This window comes from Diabrotica virgifera, chromosome 1, assembly GCF_917563875.1.
Source record: "Diabrotica virgifera virgifera chromosome 1, PGI_DIABVI_V3a".
NCBI lineage: Eukaryota > Metazoa > Arthropoda > Insecta > Coleoptera > Chrysomelidae > Diabrotica > Diabrotica virgifera.
This window is the reverse complement of record NC_065443.1, coordinates 180,110,454-180,131,539: the sequence shown is the minus strand read 5'-3', so window position 1 is coordinate 180,131,539 and position 21,086 is coordinate 180,110,454. Positions and strand designations below refer to the sequence as shown.

At 35.3% G+C, this 21,086-nt stretch overlaps 2 protein-coding genes across 5 annotated transcripts in view; one reads left to right on the top strand and one right to left on the bottom strand.

Annotated features, from left to right (window-relative positions):
- The window catches only part of LOC126878913 (phosphatidylinositol 4-kinase type 2-alpha), a 598,768-nt gene that overhangs the window by 61,871 nt on the left and 515,811 nt on the right, over nt 1-21,086 (top strand). Inside the window, exon 3 of one of the 2 annotated variants that reach the window (XM_050641802.1) lies at nt 16,499-16,699. The exons of the other annotated variant lie outside the window; for it this stretch is intronic. Coding sequence (XP_050497759.1) covers nt 16,499-16,699 — 201 coding nt within the window. The remainder of the gene's footprint in view (nt 1-16,498; nt 16,700-21,086) is intronic. 2 annotated transcript variants of the gene reach the window in all.
- On the bottom strand, nt 9,121-12,272 carry LOC126878916 (uncharacterized). 3 transcript variants are annotated; one of them, XM_050641808.1, is made up of 3 exons: nt 11,500-12,272; nt 11,155-11,373; nt 9,121-9,672 (listed from the first exon to the last, which is right to left on the bottom strand). In XM_050641808.1, the coding sequence occupies exons 1-3, from the start codon at nt 11,798-11,800 to the stop codon at nt 9,668-9,670; spliced, it is 525 nt and encodes a 174-aa protein (XP_050497765.1). In that variant the 5' UTR covers nt 11,801-12,272; the 3' UTR covers nt 9,121-9,667. The 3 variants fall into 3 exon arrangements, with proteins under 3 accessions (XP_050497765.1, XP_050497763.1, XP_050497764.1); XM_050641806.1 differs by lacking the exons at nt 11,155-11,373; nt 11,500-12,272 and adding an exon at nt 9,737-10,012; XM_050641807.1 differs by lacking the exon at nt 9,121-9,672 and having other exon boundaries at nt 10,692-11,373.

Genomic DNA, 21,086 nt, shown 5'->3' with positions numbered 1-21,086 from the left:
ACAAATGGAATAAAGCGAATAACAATAAAATATTTGGGAAACAAGCAAATAATACAACCTAAATTTATATAATGACATAAAATCGTCTAAATTACCAATAAAATATGAAACCTAATACCTTTTTGGCAAATATGCCGAGCTCAACATACGATACCGCAGGTTTGTACATGAGTTTGGGAACTTAATACCATAATATACAAATATGTTATATAAAAAAAAACCAGAGGTAAACTAAATCTGGAAAAAAACATATTTCATTAAACCAAATGTCTGAAACTTAAAAACCCATAGTTACTTAAAGCACAACACTAAATGTTCCCAAACCAATCCCTTCATCGGACGACCTCAAGGTGAAGTCTGATGCTGCAACCCATAAAATTAGCACCAGAGGAGGTGCTGAACCATGTTTCCCGTAGATACCGGTGTAAAGATGACAAAAGTGGGACTGGAATGTCCCATCGCTTGCTCCCAAATCGACATATTCCCATGGTGACTTGACTGTGGCTGTAGTGGTTTCCCTAGGTGTCGAAGGGCTATGAGTTCACCATGTGGTTACTCCAAAATGCATTGGCACAGTTCAAGATACACTTCACTTTTGTACTTTTGTACAGTTCAAGATTGGCACACAACTATCATCAAACATTAACACACAAATTTTTCCCACTCATCCATTGTCTCTGCTTTTTTCTTCAACTTGTCAATTAAGGAAGTGTTTAAACCAGTTCTTAATTTTATGATACGCAACCAAGTTTGAATTGTTTTTACTGAAGGTAAATATAAAGTTAAGAGATCTAATTAAAAATTTTTAACAACTAGGAGACTTATAATAAATGGCCAGAGCTAAATCCTTTTCATTGTGACTCCATTGTGAACGAGTTTTGTGTGAAAACTGCATATTAACAAAAGTGTGCACGTATTTGCTTTTATTTTCGAACAATACCTGTATCATGAATTTGGTTGCCGATTTTCTGTTTTTTGTTGTTCTTCTACAACGCTGACTGTTCTTCTGAAGGCACTTCTTCTTTAAAGCATTTACTTGATACTCCAATTTTTTACCTTCTCCGTCAATTCAGTTTCAAGTTTTGTGGGCAAATTAATATCAAAACTGGAAATATCACTGAGACTACTACTTGATCTCTTAGGCGATGGAGTTGACCTAACCATACAATCGTCACTTGTAGATCTTTTACGTTTCGTACCGCAATAAACATATGTAGAGCATAATACTGGTGGGGTATCACCTAAAATAGGTAATCATTGAAATGTATGTGTACTTTTAATTAAAGCAAAACAAGCATCTCCGTTATTTCGGGGGTGATACTAACAACGCATTCATATTTAAAAAAAAATCTCTTTTGATTTAATTGTATACAAAATATATAAATCACTCAATATCAACTGATTTTATATAAAATATATTTTAATAGTATTATTCTCATTGACAAAGCGCATTAGGCAAACATAAAAATATTTCCAAAGTTAAGTACTCACCTAAATCAGTTGCTAACTTTTCCTTAATAACTTTCTTTGGTCACTTTGGTAAATATGTTCCACTGCAAAATGATGCTGGTAAATTACCCTCTGTTTCAGGTTTCAGGTCACTGATATCCATCAATATAATATCAATATTTCCGCAGTTTTTTTGCCAAATTTTTGTGCGCTCTACGTCTTTCAGGGGAAATTTAAAGAAAGATATATTATTATTTGTTCCATCGTTTCTCTCAAAACATCCCGCGTAAACATAGTTATGCGTTACAGAGGCCATTTCATCTAAAATGTGAGTCCTTTTTTTTCGCTATAACTTGTCACAACACTTGTCACAGATAACACACCTATAGGGTAAGTTCGGCCCTGACACTACTCCTACCTCCTCGCAAGTCAGAGAGAGAATGAGAAATCTCGATACGGTTTTCGAGTAGCGCCATCTAGTTGTTGATACGTCTTTCGGTTACCAAGAGGTGAGCTATCTAGTGGTTGGTTTATAATCAATGATATTACTAAAATATGTTACTATATATTTTTTGTTATACGTCATCCTATTTTATAATTACTTTAGTGAGATAAATTTTTATAAAAATAATAGAATTCATTTGGCACCCAGGTGAGCAAACTTTTTAGATGTGTGTATTTTTTGTAAATATTTCTTTTGGCTTATTGAAAATCACAGACAGGGCCGCTGGAAACAACATGTCTAGTATTTCTGTTAAGATCAACAGATTAGAATGTTTACGAATTAAAATTCGTTTTAAAAATTTCCCCCTCACAATATACGCCACTGTCGTAATAATCATTTCAACATGTTTTTTTGATTCTTCGTTACTTTTTACGTAAATATCATCCTTTGTCTCAATGTGATAGAGTAAGTAGTTTTCAAGTTATTTGCTTTTAAAAATAATGGATTCAGTAAGATTACGTATTTTAAACAACGTTCAATAGATTATTGTGTTTAAAATACATAATCTTATTGAATCCATTACCTTTAAACTCCAATAACTTGAAAACTACTTACTCTGTCGCATTGAAACAAATGATGATATTTACGTGAAAAGTAACGAAGAATCAAAAAACGTGCTGAAATTATTATTACGACAGTGGCGTAGATTGTGGGGGGAAAATCGGGAAAAATGAAGTATATATCCCTACAGCACGCCTCTGGTAACAGCAGAAAACTATCTTTTAACACCAGTTAAAGTATCTTAACGTGTGTAAACTGTTTGTCAAGTTTGAACAAATAATATTGAAAGTTGTTAAAGTAATGGGCTAAAATCATTTTAGAATATTTGAAATAAAACACCCTGTATCTCGGTAAGGAGGAATATTTTATTTAAATGTTTTAGGTTAAATCTTCGTATTTTGTGCTAAGGTTTCTCCAGTTACTATATGGACAATTCTTAATGAAACACCCTGTATATTCATCCACAAATTCAAATACCTTACTTGACTTTTAGATACTTTTAATACTTTTTTTAACATTTTTAATACACTTTTATACACACAACTTTTGTCCATTTAAAATAATCTTCAATCTTTTAATATTCACATTTTTAAAACAATAATAAATGCATGATAAAAAAACATATTTTTCAAAATGATTTCATACTTATGCTTATATAGTCACTTGTTGCAAATATGAAGTTTTTATTTGGAGCAGAACTAAAAAGCAAAAATAATAAAGGACTTCTTGGGGAGAATATATTAAAATAGCTTTATTATATGCCTTTGGTGAAGTCCAAACAAAATCTAATATTCATGAATATTGATCCTATTAGGAGGTTATCAATCACATCAACTTGTTATCACATTAAGATAAGTAATTTGAAGGAGATGTACAAAATTCAATGTTTATTTTGTCTGTTTAGTATTATATGACTACTTAAAGTTTTTTTGTTTCTCATATTATAAACATTATACTTAAAAAACATAGTATGTAGATTAAAGTACACATCCTTAATTGGGGTCTAGGAAAGTTGGTCGAGAACACTTCGTCGACGATTAGTCAACAACATTTGGCCGACAAACAGTTGGTCGAATGCACAATTCATCGAATGTACAATTCGTCGACGAACATTTGTTCGAATGGATTTTTCGTCGACAAGCTGTTATTTATCTCTATAGACAAGTCGAAAACGGCGGGTTCGTTAGAAAAAAATATTCCCATGGGATTTTTTTGCATAATCACATACGTGAGACACACCAGAATAAGGTTCAAGAAGTCGCCCACGCGAAAAGTGGTCCAAATTTTTTAACACTTTTTTTTACTCAAATTGCAAAAATCAATATTTTTCGATACGGACAATTTTTTTTAGATTTTTTGGACCATTCTGGACAAAAAAGGTCTCTTGTAATTTTTTTTCTAAAGTTGATCGTTATCGAGTTCTAAGCAATTTAAAATTTGAACAACGCGAATATGGCCAAACTCGGTTAAAAATTATTATTATGAAAGTCAGAAAGTGACTAAATCCAAATTTAAAGCCCCCTCTACATGATCCTGAAGAAAATTGTGTCATTAATTTATTACTAAGCTATTATTTTTAATTATTAACAATGAGCGGTAAGATCGTATTGACGCGGCTGTAAATTTGATTGCGAGTGATTCACTGCCGGAATGGCATCTCTCTCGCACTCACTATTGATGGCCGCCTAATACGTGCATGGCGCTCATTATTATTACTTAAAAATAACAGCTTAGTAATAAAATAATGACAAAAATTTCTTTAGGATTTTGTAGGCGGAGCTTTAAACTTTGATTTAGTCACTTTCTGACTTTCATAATAATAACTTTTAACCAAGTAGTTAAGCCTTTAAAATGGCCATTTTTCGTATTTTTCAATTGTAAATTGCTTATAACTCGAAAACGATCAACTTTAGAGAAAAATTATAAGAATCCTTTTTTGTCCAGAGTGGTCCATAATAATAATAATAATATCGTATGGCATTTTTGCCGGGGAGATCCTTTCGGATAGTTCCGGCGCCATTTACATCTTTAACCCCGTTTTAAGTAACTAGTGCCGATGTACACTAGCCCAGGGGGACCGACGGCTTTACGTGCTCTCCGAGGCACGGTGAGACGGCTCGTGTCATTATTGGAAATGAAAATGGTTTGTCTTTGGCAGGGCTCGAACCCACGTCTACTGGCGTATGAGGCCAGCGTGTATGCCGTTACTCCACGGCCGCTCACAGTGGTCAAAAAAAAAATCGGCCCGGACAAATTTTTTATTTTAGGTTTTTTAGAGTAGTCCAAAAAACCTAAAATAAAAAATTTGTCCGGGCCGAAAATATTGATAAATTTTTTTACTTAACTTACTAATTTCAGAGTTATTCGCGATTGAAGATTCCAAAGAAACACGTTTTTCAATAGTTCTTCGCGAATAACTCGATAATTACGCATTGTCAGGAAAAAATCATCCTTATTAAAATTGAAGCTTATAAAAAAACAAAGAAACTAATCAGTTTTAATTAAATTTTTAGATAATATTAAGCAACTTATGAGTCATTGAAAACGATTTTTTTGTTTTTCGTAAATTTATGCAAATATTTGAGCTCAAATAACGGAAAAATGATTAATTTTTCATAGAACATGTTAATAAACATTTTTAAAGTACTTTTTTAGACCTTCAAAATAAGCTTTGATAAAAGCCTTTAGCATGAAAATTAAGCAAGTTATGACGAAAATTACTCAAATACCTCGAATTTATAAAAGAAAAAATGACGGTAAAATGTATGCTATGTGCGGCAAAATTAATATTAATCGTTGCCCATGTAAAATTAACTTTATTTATGTTCCGACAACACGTTCCAAAAGTTTGAATTATTTAGAACAATTACATTTTGAAAAAACTTTTAAGTTAATTTCTTTTTTTTTTTCTCGATTTTTCAAAAAACACGTTATTTTTTCAAAATATCTCAAAAACTATTGGATTTATGAAAAAAATGTTTTGACCAAAAATTTAGCTTTTTTTACTGAACATTTTGCTTTTTAGCAGATATAAGCGTTTAAAGTATTGATTTCAATGCAAAGGGAGCGTCTTTTTAGCCCTTTAACATTAAAATTCTCTGAACAAAAGGGTCTAGAAAAATTGCAACTCTCATGATCTTATAGCTTATGAAATTTCCTACAAAATGATGTGAGAGTGAATGCAAAAAGTTTAAAGGGAAGCCGATTTATTGTTAAAAAACCAAATACATTTTTCTAGAGATAATGCTTGAAAATTACGGAGCGTCTAAATTTTGATGTTTTTGGAGTATTTATTCTTTTATACATGCAGTGTCTGCTTTGTATTTACATATCGGGCAACAAAACTCTCAATTTTGCTAATTGGGGATGGACAAAAGCGGATGGCACCTTGGTACCAAACAAAATGACGGATATTCCTGCACCAGAAGAACTACTTAAAATGATATTTGGCAATTGCAAAAAAGGATGTGGCTCAAATTGTGGGTGTCGCAAACTTGGATTATATTGCAATTAATTTAGGTTCTTGCTCTGGTGATAGCTGCCAAAATTGTCATCCTGTCGACCAAGACGAAAAGGAAGTTGATGCAGAAGAAATAGACGGATTTGGAAGTTGAAGTTAAATTATTGATATATATGTACTTTAAAAATCATATTAATTTTATACTTAATTTAATGTTGTAAAAGTTTAGAAAATTTAATTTCCCTCAAACATATATTTCTATGGGATTCAAATTTTATAAATATATCATTATAGTCGGAGAGATCGAAGCGGATTTTGTGCGTGACAAGTAATATGGAAAAACTATACAGGGATATGTTGAATTAGTTGTGTACATGACTTTCACCAACGGCCGGAAACCAGAGTGGGGGCCGAGGGTATTTATAAGGGGTCAAAGTCGCGGTTTTTATTATTTTTTTTGTGACGCTCATGATCGAGATAGTGAGCCAAAATTTGGAAATAAGTAGGTCATGACGTAACTAAGTAAAATCTCCTGGGGTGGCACGCTGCATGGCCGACAAAGGGGTGGAGCGGGGGTGAATACAAAAAATATAAGGGTTTTTTTGCGACGTTCGTGATTGAGAGAATAAACCAAAATTTGGGAATAAGTAGACCATGACATAACTTAGTAAAATCCTCAGAGCCGGAAACCCGAGGTGGGGGACGAGGGTAGTTATAAGGAGTCAAAGTCGCCGTTTTTATTATTTTTTTTGTGACGCTTATGATCGAGATAGTGCACCAAAATTTGGGAATAAGTAGGACATGAGGTAACTAAGTACAATCTCCAGTGGTAGAACGCTGCGTGGCCGATAAAGGGGTGGGGGGTAGGTGTGAATATAAAAAATATAAGGGGTTCTTTGCGACGTGCTAGATGGATATAGATAGTGCACCAAAATTTGGCAATAAGTAGACCATGACTTAGCTAAGTAAAATCCCCAGAGCCGGAAACCAGAGTTGGGGATGAGGGTAGTTTTAAGGGGTCAAAGTCGCAGTGTGTATTATTTTTTTTTAACCCGGCACAACATTTGTCCCCCACGCAGCGTTCTGCCCCTGGAGATTTTACTTAGTAATGTCATGATCTACTTATTCCCAAATTTTGTTGCACTATCTCGATCACGAACGGCAAAAAACCCCGATATATTTTTATACCCACCCCTGCCTACCACCCCTTTGTACCCCAAGCAACGTTCCGCCCCTGAAGATTTTACTTAGTTACCTCATGACCTACTTACTCCCAAATTTTGGTGCACTATGTCCATCATGAGCGCCACAAAAAAAAATAATAAAAACCGCGACTTTTAGCCCTTATAACTACCCTCGTCCGCCACACTGGTTTCCGCCTCTGGGGATATTACTTAGTTATGTCATGGTCTACTTATTCTCAAATTTTGGTGCACTATCTCAATCACGAACGTCGTAAAAAACTCCTTACATTTTCTTATATTCACCCCTGCCCCACCCCTTTGTCGGCCACGCAGCGTTCCACTCCTGGAGATTTTACTTAGTTACGTCATGACCTACTTATTCTAAAATTTTGGTGCACTATCTCGATCATGAGCGTCACAAAAAAAATAATAAAAAACGGGATTTTGACCCCTTATAACTACCTTCCTCCCCCACTCTGGTTTCCGGCTCTGGGGATTTTACTTATTTATGTCATGGTCTACTTATACCCAAATTTTGATGCACTATCTCAATCACGAACGTCGCAAAAAACCCCTTATATTTTTTATATTCACCCCTACCCCCACCCCTTTGTCGGCCACGCAGCGTTGCGCACCTAGAGATTTTACTTAGGTACGTCATGACCTACTTATTCCCAAATTTTGCTCTTAGACTATTATATCATAAGCAACAATTAATTTTCATTTACTTAACGAATTCCATTACTTCAAGCTTTTATAAAGATTTTTTCCGTAATTTTTATGATAAGGGGTAGTTTTTAGGGGTTGAATCAAATTAAAAGCTTGTATGTATCGGATTTTTATATTTAAATAATATAGTGTGTATTTGGATTCCGAGCAGTAAACACGTACCATATCGCTCTCGAGATTCAAGTTAGAAGTTTTTCTGCCGGTCTCGGCTATCGGCCGGGACTATTTTATAGACCAGGGCATTTAGCACTAAAAACACCCAAATAAATAAATTTATAAATACAGCACCTAGAGACATGCAGTTTTTTGCATTATGTTCAGGATGACGTCAGGAAAAAAGTCTACTATTCAAAAATGGGTGGAAATGCATAATTGCACACTAAAGTGCATCCAAAATTGCATAAATATAAAAATAAAGTCAAAATCAGTATATTAAGGAACAAAATTTATTATTTGCGGGGTTTTTGGGGTAACTGAATACGATTACGCCATCAAAACTGACCCACGGTTCACCTGGTGTCCAAGGTCACGGCAAGAGACGTCATCTTCTGGAGTTTCGATGGTTTTCGGCATTAAATCAATGCAAACGGATTACTCACGGGTTTTAGGGGTCGCTACATACCAATATGCCATCAGAATTGACCTCCGGAGTACCTGGTGCCCAGGGTCGCTACTAAGGCACCGGGGGTTTTTTTGATGTGGTTAAATACGAAGATGCCATCAGGACAGACCTTAAGATCACCTGGTGCCCAAGGCCACTGTAGGGGACGTCATCTTCTGGAGTTTCGAGGGCTTTCGGTATCAAATTGATGCAAAATGATTACTTACGGGTTTTTGAGGTCGCTAAATACGAATATGCCATCAAAACCTACTCTCAATGCACCTGGAGCCCAAGCTCACTGCAAGGGGCGTCCTCTTCTGGAGTTTGAGAGATTTCGGCATTAAATTAATAAAAATGGATTACCTAGGTAGTGATGTAACCAATAAAAAACGGTACCGTTTTTTTTAAACCGTTTTTTATTGCAAAAAAAAACGAAGCCTTCGTTTTTTTTGTTTTTTTTTTCGTTTTTTTTTATTTTGATTTTTTAAGTGGGTACAGTTTATTTAATGACAAAAACATATAATAAATATAATATTCTGTATAATTTTATAACAAAATAAGTATTATTTCGTATAAATCCTTTAAATAAAAAGACCATGGGTATAAACAAAATAAGAAGAGTTTATTCGTTAACTTGCAAAATGAAAGCAAAAATAAGTAATAAAAATGTTTCAAATAAAAAAGACAACGTCTTAATGATTGAAAAGGTTCAATTAATTAACCGAATCCCTTAAATGAACACTGATCCGTCCCGTCGCTATCTGCATTTTCTTCAGACTCTGAAGCTTCCTCTTCATCACTTTCAAAGACAGACTCCGACTGATCTGAATTGGATATTATCATTGGTTCCGGTTCAGATTCTAATGCAGGATTGACTGTGAAGCTAGGGCCAGCAATTGATTCTGAACTGGATGGAGCCACATACACGATTTTTGACGCTCGAGTATTGGTTTCTCTTGTTGGTGTGAATTCCCGAATATGAAGAAAAGGATCTTTCACATGCTGCTGATGTCGCTGGCAACTCTAGAAAACGAATCGCCAACTTGGAGAGTGCGGTATTTGAGCAAAGACCACTCCACCAGGCAATAGGGCTGATAGCTGCAATTGTGTCCTCATTCCATAGAAAAGCCTTTTTGAATAGTCCTTCTTTTGCAATAAAATTGACAACGTCAGCTAAGACGGCTGCTTCATCGACATCTGGCATCTTCTGTGCTACCTTGTATATGACTTCTGTCGCATCAGTCTACATTAAATAAAAAAATTAATATAAATATAAATAAAACCCACTATAACCTAAAAAAATTTACCATCTCATCTGAGCTAAGTTCGCAGCCACGATATTTTGGATCCAAAAGGTTAGCTACAAAATGAACACTATAAATAGCAAACTTCTTCCGATTTTCAAAAATTGCCCTTGTATCTGCTTCCTCTTTGGATAACAATGGACTTTTAGTGACATTTTCTAATGAGGTGTTAACCATTTTTTTAAATAAATGCAAACATTTTGAAATCGTTGGTGTGTCACCTTCTATAGAGGTAATTGTGTTAGCAATTGGTTCCAGAAGCATAATGTATCCTTGTACCCGGTCCCAAAATATATCGCTTAGAGCATTTTTTTTAAAGATGGGTGTTTGCTTACTGCCTTTTCAACTTCTTCATTGATAGCCATCCTTTTTATTATTTGTTTGTTAACAAGCAATGACTGTAGACAAAGAACTAATGATCCCCATCTGGTAGGCACTGGGAGTTTAAGACTGCAACTTATTTTTAATTCGTTTTGTTTTTCCTTTACCCACGCAGATAATATGTGGCTTTGTCGGATAGCCTTTGTAAGGGCAACAGCCTCGGCAGTAAACGATTTCAGACTTGTTAAATTTTTGAGATCGGTAAATATTAAATTAAGCGAATGAGCAAAGCATCCATAGGTAAAAATGTTATTATCAAAATCATTTTCAATCAAGGCCCAAGCAGCTTTCATGTTTGCTGCATTGTCTGTGACTATACCAAATTCCTTTCGGGGACCGATTTCACGTATTACTGCACCAAGGGTTTTTGCCATATATTCTGCAGTATGAGGTGCAGTGCCTGTGGGCATAATTTTAAAAAGGAATGGCTTTGGAGTTGTTACAACAAAGTTTAGGACAGCCTCGTTCCTAATATTGGCCCATCCATCCACCATTAGTCCAACAGAATGTGCTCCAGCTTAAAGTAAAGAGATAATTATTTTTAAGCTACTAGCATAATGTAGGTTTACTTGTCGGGCCGTTCTAAAATTACTGAAATATATACGACGGACGGTGTGGTACAACACTGTACCGCATCTGGTTGCTGTTCAAGGTCTTTCCTGTTAAACTTCGTCCGTAGTACGTTGTTCAGTGGTAATTTTACAGCGGCTCGCCTATATATTGTCAATGTTTTAATAAATATAATAACAGTAAATTAAATATTTTTTTAAAAATTCCAAAATTCCCCAAATTACATTAGTTTTAATGAACTAATACGGTTCCAACCGGAGTCGATGCCAAATTACATCATTTTGTACAACACTCCTTGGTAATGATGCAATGGCATCGAAACCGGTTGGAACCGTATTAGATTATTATTAAAACTAATGTAATTTGTGGATTTTCTAAAAAATATTTAATTTATTGTTATTACGCAGAATTTCACAGAGTAAGGGCCGAAACAATAAATTTTAATAAATATGGTAAAACTTAAATCTTACCAATGTTTTCCGAAACCATAGCCTTTACACGTAGGTGCTCACTGTCTAATAGTGGGCCTGATACAAGGTGTCGGGTTGGTATCTGATAAGCAGGTCTGAGAAATTTAAACAACTTCTGCCACTGTATATTTTCTACTAAAGCATCGGCTTTTACTTTTTGTTCAGGTGTCATTTTATCCATGAATGCGGACACCTCTTTAGATTGTGATTTCGGTTTTTCTGTAAATAAAATTCCCAAATTTATTAAATTTAAAAATAAGTCTGTAAAGTAAGGTTATCTTTAGGAATTTCTACTAAATAAAGAAGAGGGAAATTTGGAAATATTTTTAGAGCTTTGGTACATACCTTTAACTTTTTCCTCCCTTTTTTCATGTATTGTTTGTAATAGTCCAATGTTTCGTTGTTTTCTCTCCGTCACTCCATACTTTATTTTAACTTCCTCTAGACATTTTAGGCATTTTTTAATATGTTCCAACAAACGTGTCCCATTTTTTGATAGTTGAAGTGTACAAAAAGTACACTCTACTTGAGGAGTTTTTTTTTTCTGTGTTTTTAGCATTTTAAACAGGGAACTTACTTTGCAACTTTTCCTTCCCCGTGATTCCCGCGAAGAACAAGAACTCGAATTCGAAGACATTATAAACATTCAGTTTTTGTCACTAATGTCACTACAGTAGGTAACAAATAATTTATTATCATAAAACACAGAAAATATAATTAACAATAATTAATTTATTTAAACACACTTAAATAAGCACTAAACACAAATATTTCCGGCACAAGGCAAGTAAATCACAAAATAACAACAGAACACCTGCAAAAGCTAATCGGTAATTCCCCGGTTTTCTCAGCGCCAACGAATACGAGCGTCCTGCTAAATTTCGGTGATTCCCCAAAAGCAACGACGTAAAAAAATAATAGATAAAGGCAGTAAGGGTTTAATGTTTCAATATTTTTTAAAAAGGAACGTCAAACACTGAGTTTCTAGATGTTTTGGATATAATATTGAAATATTGGGTGATTTTTAGGCTTACAAACAACTCCTAATATTGATATTGTTAATATTACGTTGAGAAACTAATAAAAAACAATTAAAAACAAAAAAAACACGTTTTTTATTGTTTTTTTTTTCCGTTTTTTTTTTAGAATTAAAAAAAAAACACGTTTTTTTACATCACTATACCTAGGGGTTTTTGAGTCGTTAAACACGAATATGCTATCAAAACAGACCACCGGATCACCTGGTGCCCAAGGTTACTGCAATGGACGTCATCTTCTGGAGTTTCGGGGGCTTTCAGTATTAAATTGCTGCAGATGGATTACTTGCAGGTTTTTGCGGTCGCTAAACACGAATATGTCATCAGAATTGACCTCCGGAGTACCTGGTGCCCAGGGTCGTTACAAAGGCACGTCATCTTCTGGAGTTTCGAGGTATTTCGGCACTAAATTGATGTAGCTGGACTACTTAAGGGTTTTTGAGGTGGTTAAACACAAAGATGCCATCAGGACAGACCTTAGGATCTTACAGTGGCGCAAGGCCACTGTAAGGGACGTCATCTTCTGGAGTTTCGAGGGCTTTCGGTAACAAATTGATGCAAGCGAATTACTTACGGGTTTTTGAGGTGGCTAAACACGAATATGCCATCAAAACCGACTCCCTGTGTACCTGAAGCTCAAGCTCACTACAAGGGGCGTCCTCTTCTGGAGTTTGAGAGATTTCGGCATTAAATTGATGAAAATGGATTACTCGGGGATTTTTGAGTCGTTAAACACGTATATGCCATCAGAACGGACCACCGGATTACCTGGTGCCCAAGGTTGATGCAATGGGCGTCATCTTCTGGAGTTCGGGGGTTTTCAGTATTAAATTGCTGCAGACGGATTACTTGCAGGTTTTTGCGGTCGCTAGTCACGAATATGTCATCAGAATGGACCTCCGGAGTACCTGGTGCCCAGAATCGTTACAAAGGCACTTCATCTTCTGGAGTTTCGAGGTATTTCGGCACTAAATTGATGTAGCTGGACTACTCGGGGGGTTTTTGAGGTGGGTAAACACGAATATGCCATCAGAACAGACCTTAGGATCTTACAGTGGCCCAAGGCCACTGTAAGGGACGTCATCTCCTGGAGTTTCGAGGGCTTTCGGTATCAAATTGATGCAAACGAATTACTTACGGGTTTTTGAGGTCGCTAAACACGAATATGCTATCAAAACCGACTCCATGTACACTTGAAGCTCAAGCTCACTGCAAGGGGCGTCCTCTTCTGGAGTTTGAGAGATTTCAGCATTAAATTGATGAAAGTGGTTTACTCGGGGATTTTTGAGTCGTTAAACACGAATGTGCCATCAGAACATACCACCGGATTACCTGGTGCCCAAGGTCACTGCAAGGGACGTCATCTTTTGGAGTTTCGAGGGCTTTCGGTATTAAATTGATTCAAACCAATTACTTGCGGGTTTTTGGGGTCTCTAATCACGAATATATGTCATCAGAATTTAATTCTGGAGCACCTGTTGCCCAGAATCGCTACTAAGGCACGTCATCTTCTGGAGTTTCGAGGGTTTTTGGCATAAAATGGATGCAAATGCATTAATCGGGGGTTTTTGAGGTCACCAAACACGAATAGGACATTAGAACAGACCCACGGAGCACCTGGTGACCATAGTCACTGCAAGGGACATCACTGTGCCATTCAATTGTCTTACTTATGTATATATAAAATTTATACTAAATAAAATATAATATAATATAATACTATAAATTTATATATTTCCCAGATCGATTTACTGTATTCTAATAGCACAATGTTGTTATGCGTTGGCGTTATTATTGATCATCGTAATCACTAGGTACTTCAGACTCCTTCATCTAAGTCATACTCGTGTTCAACAATCCCAAAAACTCAAAAGTAATGTGTTTGCATGAATTTGGTACCGAAAACTCATGAAACCTCAGAAGATAACGTGCCTTAGGCACCAGGTGCTAAAGTGTGTGTTCTAACGACGTATTCGTATTCAGCAACCCCAAAAAGCCATGAGTAATCCGTTTGAATCAATTTAGTACCGAAAATTTTCGAAACTCCAGAAGATGGCGTGCCCTAAGCACCAGCTTGTCCGGTGTCTGTTCTGATGGCATATTCGTATTCAGCAACCCCAAAAACCCATAAGTAATCGGTTTGCGTCAATATAGTGCCGAAAAACCTCGCCCAGAGGATGATGCCCCTTGCAGTGACCGCGGACATCAGGTGCTACGATGGTCTGTTTTGATCGCATGTTCATGTTTAACGACTTTAAAAACCCCCGAGTAATCCATTTTCATCAATTTAATACCGAAATTCCTCAAAACTTCAGAAGATGGCGTCTCTTGCAGTTACCTTGGGCGCAGGTGCACAGGGTGTCGTTTCTGATGGCATATTCGTGTTTAGCGACCTCAAAAACCCTCCAGTAATCCATTTGCATCAATGAAATGCCGAAAACCCTTGAAACCCCAGATGACGTGCCCTAGTAGCGACCCTGGGCACCAGGTACTCCAGAGTTTAGTTCTGATTGCATATTCGTGTTTACCGACCCCAAAAAACCCGTGAGTAATCCGTTTACATCAATTTAATGCCGAAAACACTCGAAACTCCAGAAGATTACGTGCCTTAGTAGCGATCCTGAGCACCAGATATTTAGGAATTCAATTCTGATGGCATATTCGGGTTTAGCGACCCCAAAAACCCATAAGTAATCCGTTTGCATCAATTTAATACCGAAAGCACTCGAAACTCCAAAAGATGACGTCCCTTGCAGTGACCTTGGCACCAGGTAATCCGGTGGTCAATTCTGATGACATATTCGTGTTTGGCGACCTCAAAAACCGCCCGAGTATTCCGTTTGCACCAATTTAATACCGAAAGCCCTCAAAAGTCCAGATGATGACGTCCATTGCAATGACCTTGGGCACCAGGTGATCCAGAGGTCTGTTCTGATGGCATATTCGTGTTTAACCACCTTAAAATCCCCCCGAATAGTCCAGTTGCATTAATTTAGTGCCGAAATCCCTCGAAACTCCAGAAGATGACGTGCCTTAGTAGCGACCCTGGGCATCAGGTACTCCGGAGGTCAATTCTGATGGCATATCAGTACTTAGTGACCCCAAAAACCCGTGAGTAATCCGTTTGCATCGATTTAATGCCGAAAACCATCGAAACTCCAGAAGATGGCGTCTCTTGCACTGACCTTGAACACCAGGTGCTCCGGGGACCAGTTCTGATGGCGTAATCGTATTCAGTGACCCAAAAAAACCCTAAAGTAATAAGTTTTGTTCCTTAGTATACTGATTTTGACTTTATTTTTATATTTATGCAATTTTGGATGCATTTTATGCACTTTACAGTGCAATTATGCATTTCCACCCATTTTTGAATAGTAGACTTTTTTCCTGACGTCATTCCGAACATAATGCAAAAAACTGCAAGTCTCTAGGTGCTGTATTTAAAAATTTATTTATTTTGTGCTAAATGCCCTGGTCTATTAGTTTATTTATGGTAATTAGTGAAATAAAAAGGTAAAAAAAGATTTAAGTGATTAATTTTGAACTCAGTGGCGTACCATATTAAGGAAATGTACCACCAAAATCAAGTGCCAAATGGCGGGTAGTATAATGTGCCCCAAATATATACACAACCTCAACTGGTTTTAAAGCAATAAGTAAATCATCAGTTCGTAAAAAAACTGAACATCCCGTATCTCGGAAACTAAGCGTTTGCGGACGAATGATTATAAAGCAAATTGTCATTATTTTCTCATGTAGCCTACAATAACCCTTAAAGTTTTAAGCAAATATTTTAGAAACACCCTGTACTGATGACGAACGTGGCCAGTTGTTAAAGTACTTAACTTTTTTATTATTCAACATAAGCGAATGAATCGAAAGACAAAATGTTAAGAAAACCTGAGGCTATATAAATGGGTTTTATTTTCAGTATTTTATTTTTATAAATGCCAGAATAGTCCACAGGGTGATGCGAACCTTGAGAAAAAAACACAGTTTGATTCGTACACCCAGTATACAATGATAGTTTGACTGTCTAGCAACAATACTATTACAGAAATATTGTCAATGCATAAGGCTATAACGTGGTAAAAAATCACTTAAATCGGACAACAGGTTTAGGAAATTCGAAACATCAAAAATTACCAAATTTTTAGTGGATCTATTTTTTTGCACCGCAGTGTATATTGGAGAGTTCTTTAATATTGGTCTTATGATTGATGCAGGTTGATTACTTTTTATCATCTGTGTCCATCAGGTGGTGTATTTTTCTATTTTGTTTATATCTACGAACCATTTATTTTTAGAAAACAATCAGCGTATTTAAACCAAAGGACGAGGAACCTTATGGCAGGTTGAATCCAAAATGGACCAAATGGACGCATAAGTTATGTTGTCCATGTTGTTTTGGAAGATCCTGTTTGATACCAAATCAAGGGTATTTGTCAGAAGCTGCAGCCTCACTTGTTGATCAAAAGTTGAATCTGAATATTGTTCCCAAAACTAGAGTAAGTATTATAATATATCAACATAATATACTTATTTTACAAGTCATATTGCCAGTTTTTATTGTTTTTAAAATGCTACATAATGCATTACTGGAGTTGAAATCTCATTTTCATATCGATTAACGTCTTTTAACGCTTTTAGTAGATTGTATTTATATTTTAACACCACTTTTTATTTGTGCTGTTTTTACAATCTAGTAACAATATTTTTATCCTTACTGACTTTGTTATTATTTATTTTCGTATATTCTTTATGTCGTTCTATATGTGTATTATCAACATATCTTTGCCCATATTTTTTTTCTGCGGAAGCTATCTGTTATAAACCTGTTGTACTGCATCTCATTAGCTTATTGTAAATCTCCACTCAGCTTATTGTAAATAGCCACTCATGGTACTGCGGCGTCGTCGAATTCGACTAATTTTATCGAATTCAACTAATTAGCAAAAATTTGGATCGTGTGTGACCGTACATCCAACAAAATCGTACAATTGAATCGTAGAGACTCTGGCCTGTCCGCTGCAGTACTGCAGAATTGATATCATCGATGATCTTGTCGAACGACACCGTAGTACCGTGAGTGGCCGGCTTAATATTAATATATCTACGTCATACGTTATTGGTATATACCAATTATACATACCAGAGACAGATGATTTAGATACATTAATATATATGAAATAAGACAAGTGCCCTAAACAAATGAGAAGCGATAAATAGCCCTATTCATGAACTCCATTCTAGAATTCTGAAACCTGGTACATTGGTACCGTATGTCTTTGGAGTCTCTTGGTTGTCTCCAAAAAGGGTTTGCCGCCTGCGAACTAATGCGTCGCAGTCACTACTACAGAGTCTGCAGCTTAAGTTCTTCTTAAGCTGCCGTCTCTTTAGAAGGTTGGCGATAATCATGATTATTTGAACTTTGTTTATTGCTGCTTGAAAAAGCTGTTTAGATGAAAAGTTAAACCAACCACATTGCGCAGCCATGACAGTCGTCGCCTTCCAATGCTACGCTTTCCTAAAATCGTTCCCTGCATCATAGTCTTCAGAAGCTGGTATTTTGTTCCTCATCACGTGGCCAAGGTATTTAGGGCAGTTAGGGTATTTAGCTCCGAATTTCATCCTACTACATCGATTTACTCGATATTTTCACAGTAAGTAGGGAATAGCTCATGAAACAAAGTCTATCCTATGCCGATGTACGCTTTTATCTTGGGGGTGGTTCCCACCCCTTCTTGGGAGTGAAAAATGTTTTGGTTAAAATAGTCACGGAAGATGCTAAAGAACCTAATTTTAAGCAAAAACTGTTCTATAATTATTTTTTGAAAACTCAATACTTTTTGAGTTATTCGTGGTTGAAAATTGGCCATTTTCATTGAAAAATGGCACTTTTTCGGACGGATTTTTGTGAATAACTTAAAAACTATGCATCTAACAAAAAAACTATATAAAATATTTCTGTAGGTAATAAAAAAACAAAGAGATTCGTTCCTTCATAAATCTTCTAGTTAAAATAGAAAGAGGGATATGGTAAGTAAAGGGAGTTTGTTTTTTTGGTGCATGCTTAAATCGGTGTATTCAACTTGAAATCACAGAGAAACGGTCGATTTTAGGTATATAATGATAATAATAACTTTTGTAGTGCTTGAAAAGACCTTTAAAATGAGCAATACTAAATGTCGATTAAATTCAAACTAAGCGAGATATTCTGCAAAAAAGTTGATGACTAATGTATTTTAAGAAGAAATGAGAAGTATATTTAACCCCTCATCCATTAGAATTTAAATACATCGTTTTCCTTCTACAATACTTTTTATTATAGTGGTATTTATATGTTCAAAAAGTTAGACTGGTTTAAAATGAATAGTTTTTGAAATAAATAATATCAAATTATAGAGCGCATTTTTAATTTATCTTAAAAATCTTCCTTTTTCTCCATGCAACTCGAAAATGATAACGAGATACGAAAAAAGATACCACACAAAAATATAGGGTTTTTTCAGATAAAAATTTCCATTTTATTTGTCATTACTATATCTCTTATCATTTTCAAGTTACATGGAGATTTTTAAGAACATTTAAAAATGCTCTCTATACTTTGATCTTTTTTTTTTTTCAAAACCATTCTTTTTAAACCCGTCCAACTTTCTGAACATAGAAATAACACTATAATAAAAGGTAATGTAGAAGGAACACGATGCATTTACATGTTTTTGGTGGATGGGGGTTAAAATTACTTCTCATTTTTTTCTTAAAACACATTAGTTATCAATTTAGTTTGCAGCATATCTCGCTTAGTTTTAATGTAATGGACCTTTAATAGCTTATTTTAAAGGTCTTTTCAAGCACTACACAAGGTATTGGTAGCATTATACACGTAAAATGGACCGTTTCTCTGTTATTTCAAGTTGAATACACCAATTTGAGAATGTACCAAAAAACAAACGATTTTCATCTACCATATCTCTTTTTGTATTATAACTAGAAGAGTTATGGAGGCAAGTGTCTCTTTGTTTTTTTTATAACTTACAAAAATGTTGAATATAATTTTTTTAGTTAGATGCATAGTTTTTAAGGTATTCGCAAAAAACCTTCGAAGAGGTATTATGTTTCAATGAAAGTGGCCAATTTTCAACCACGAATAACTCAAAAAGTATTGAGTTTTCAAAAAAATATATGGATCAGTTTTTGCTTAGAATTAGGTTCTCTAGCGAATTCCGTGATAATTTTAACCAAAAAATTTTCCACCCCTCAGAAGGGGTGGGAACCACCCCCAAGATAAAAGCACACATCGGCATAGGGTAGACTTTAAATAAGGAGATATTTTCAGGCTATTCTTAAAACTTCATTAAAATCCATGCAGTAGGATAGAATTCGGAGGTAATATCCTATTCTTGCTCCCATTGACTGGCGTAATTGTAGTTTTCGTATCTTTATTTCATTATTCAGTTGTGGTTCGTTTGGAAGCTTCGCAAGACTTTTTCATTCGTGACTCTGATATTCTCTAGAATTCTTCTGTAAAATCACATCTCGAAAACTTTCCATTCATAATGATTCATATTTAAGCCATAATGTATAACTTGCCATATAAATTTTTAGACTATTCTCTTCAAATCTTCTATATTCTCTGCCATTCATACGGGGTTATCTGCATGCCGCAAGTTAATAGGGATTTCATTTACTACAACCCCAGGTGTTTAGTTGTCTCGTACCTCCGGCATAATACTTCCGAATATAAGTTAAATAGTAATGGAGAGAGAATGTAATTTTGCCGTACGCCTCTTTTAATTTTGATGTTCTTCGATTGTGTGTTATCTATTTTTATGAGCTATACCTGGTTACCACATAAGTTTTCTATTATTCGTATATCTTGCTATCGAATATTGTCTATTTGCTTTTGTTTCAAAATCTTCATTGGTCGTGTCTGACTCTGTCAAACGCCTTTTCAGTAATCTATAAAGCTGACCTATACATCTTTATTCCATTCCATCATGTTCAAACAGCACTTGTGTATAATTTTTAAAAATAATTTCAGTGTATGGTTCATTAAACTTATTGTTCTATGGTATTTACATTCTTTAACGTTGTTTTCTTAGGGATGGAAAGTAGAAGTCGGTCAATCATTTGGCATTTCTCCTGTTTCATAGACTGTATTAAAGAGCAATATTTTGTATTAAAAAAAAACATTAATAAATTAATTTTTTCGTGAATGGCGATTCTGAAAATAAATCCCAAAACAGGTCCATTTTTATTTTTAAATTATGATTTTTTTGGTATATTATATCGTCGGCTTACTGCCAAAACCACTTTTTGTGGATTTTGAGTACTCCTTTGGAATTAAAAATTCTCAAAGAATGTACTGATAAACGCGGGAAAAAGAAGGGTATCGTTGTTCCATTTTATCTTTGCCCATGCGTCACGATTCATTTTCAAACAAATTAAGTCAAAACATAAAGTGAAACGTACGTCTATGTGTATATGCATTGTTTATACTGTATACAATATGTTGAAATATCAACATACTTCTGTTTTCCCCTGTATACTTAAATTCTACCGAATGTATATGTTACGGTCAATGATGTAAATTGGACATTGACGTTAATGGCCGGGCATTGTCGTGAATGTCTATTTTCCTTGGTTATTAACGACAATGCCCGGCCATTAACGACAATAACCTTAGCTATTTTCGAATCTTGTAAAAGCTTAACGTAAAATTAGATTTTTCATCAATAACCGGCCAATAACGACAGTGGCCAGAAGCAAATGGCCAATGTTGATAAATCGATACCTCAGAAGATAATCGGTGTGAGTCAATAAGTGTTTATTAACCTTTAACTACACGCGCTGGCGTACTTTGTACGCCAGATATAAGAAGTCTACTGGAAA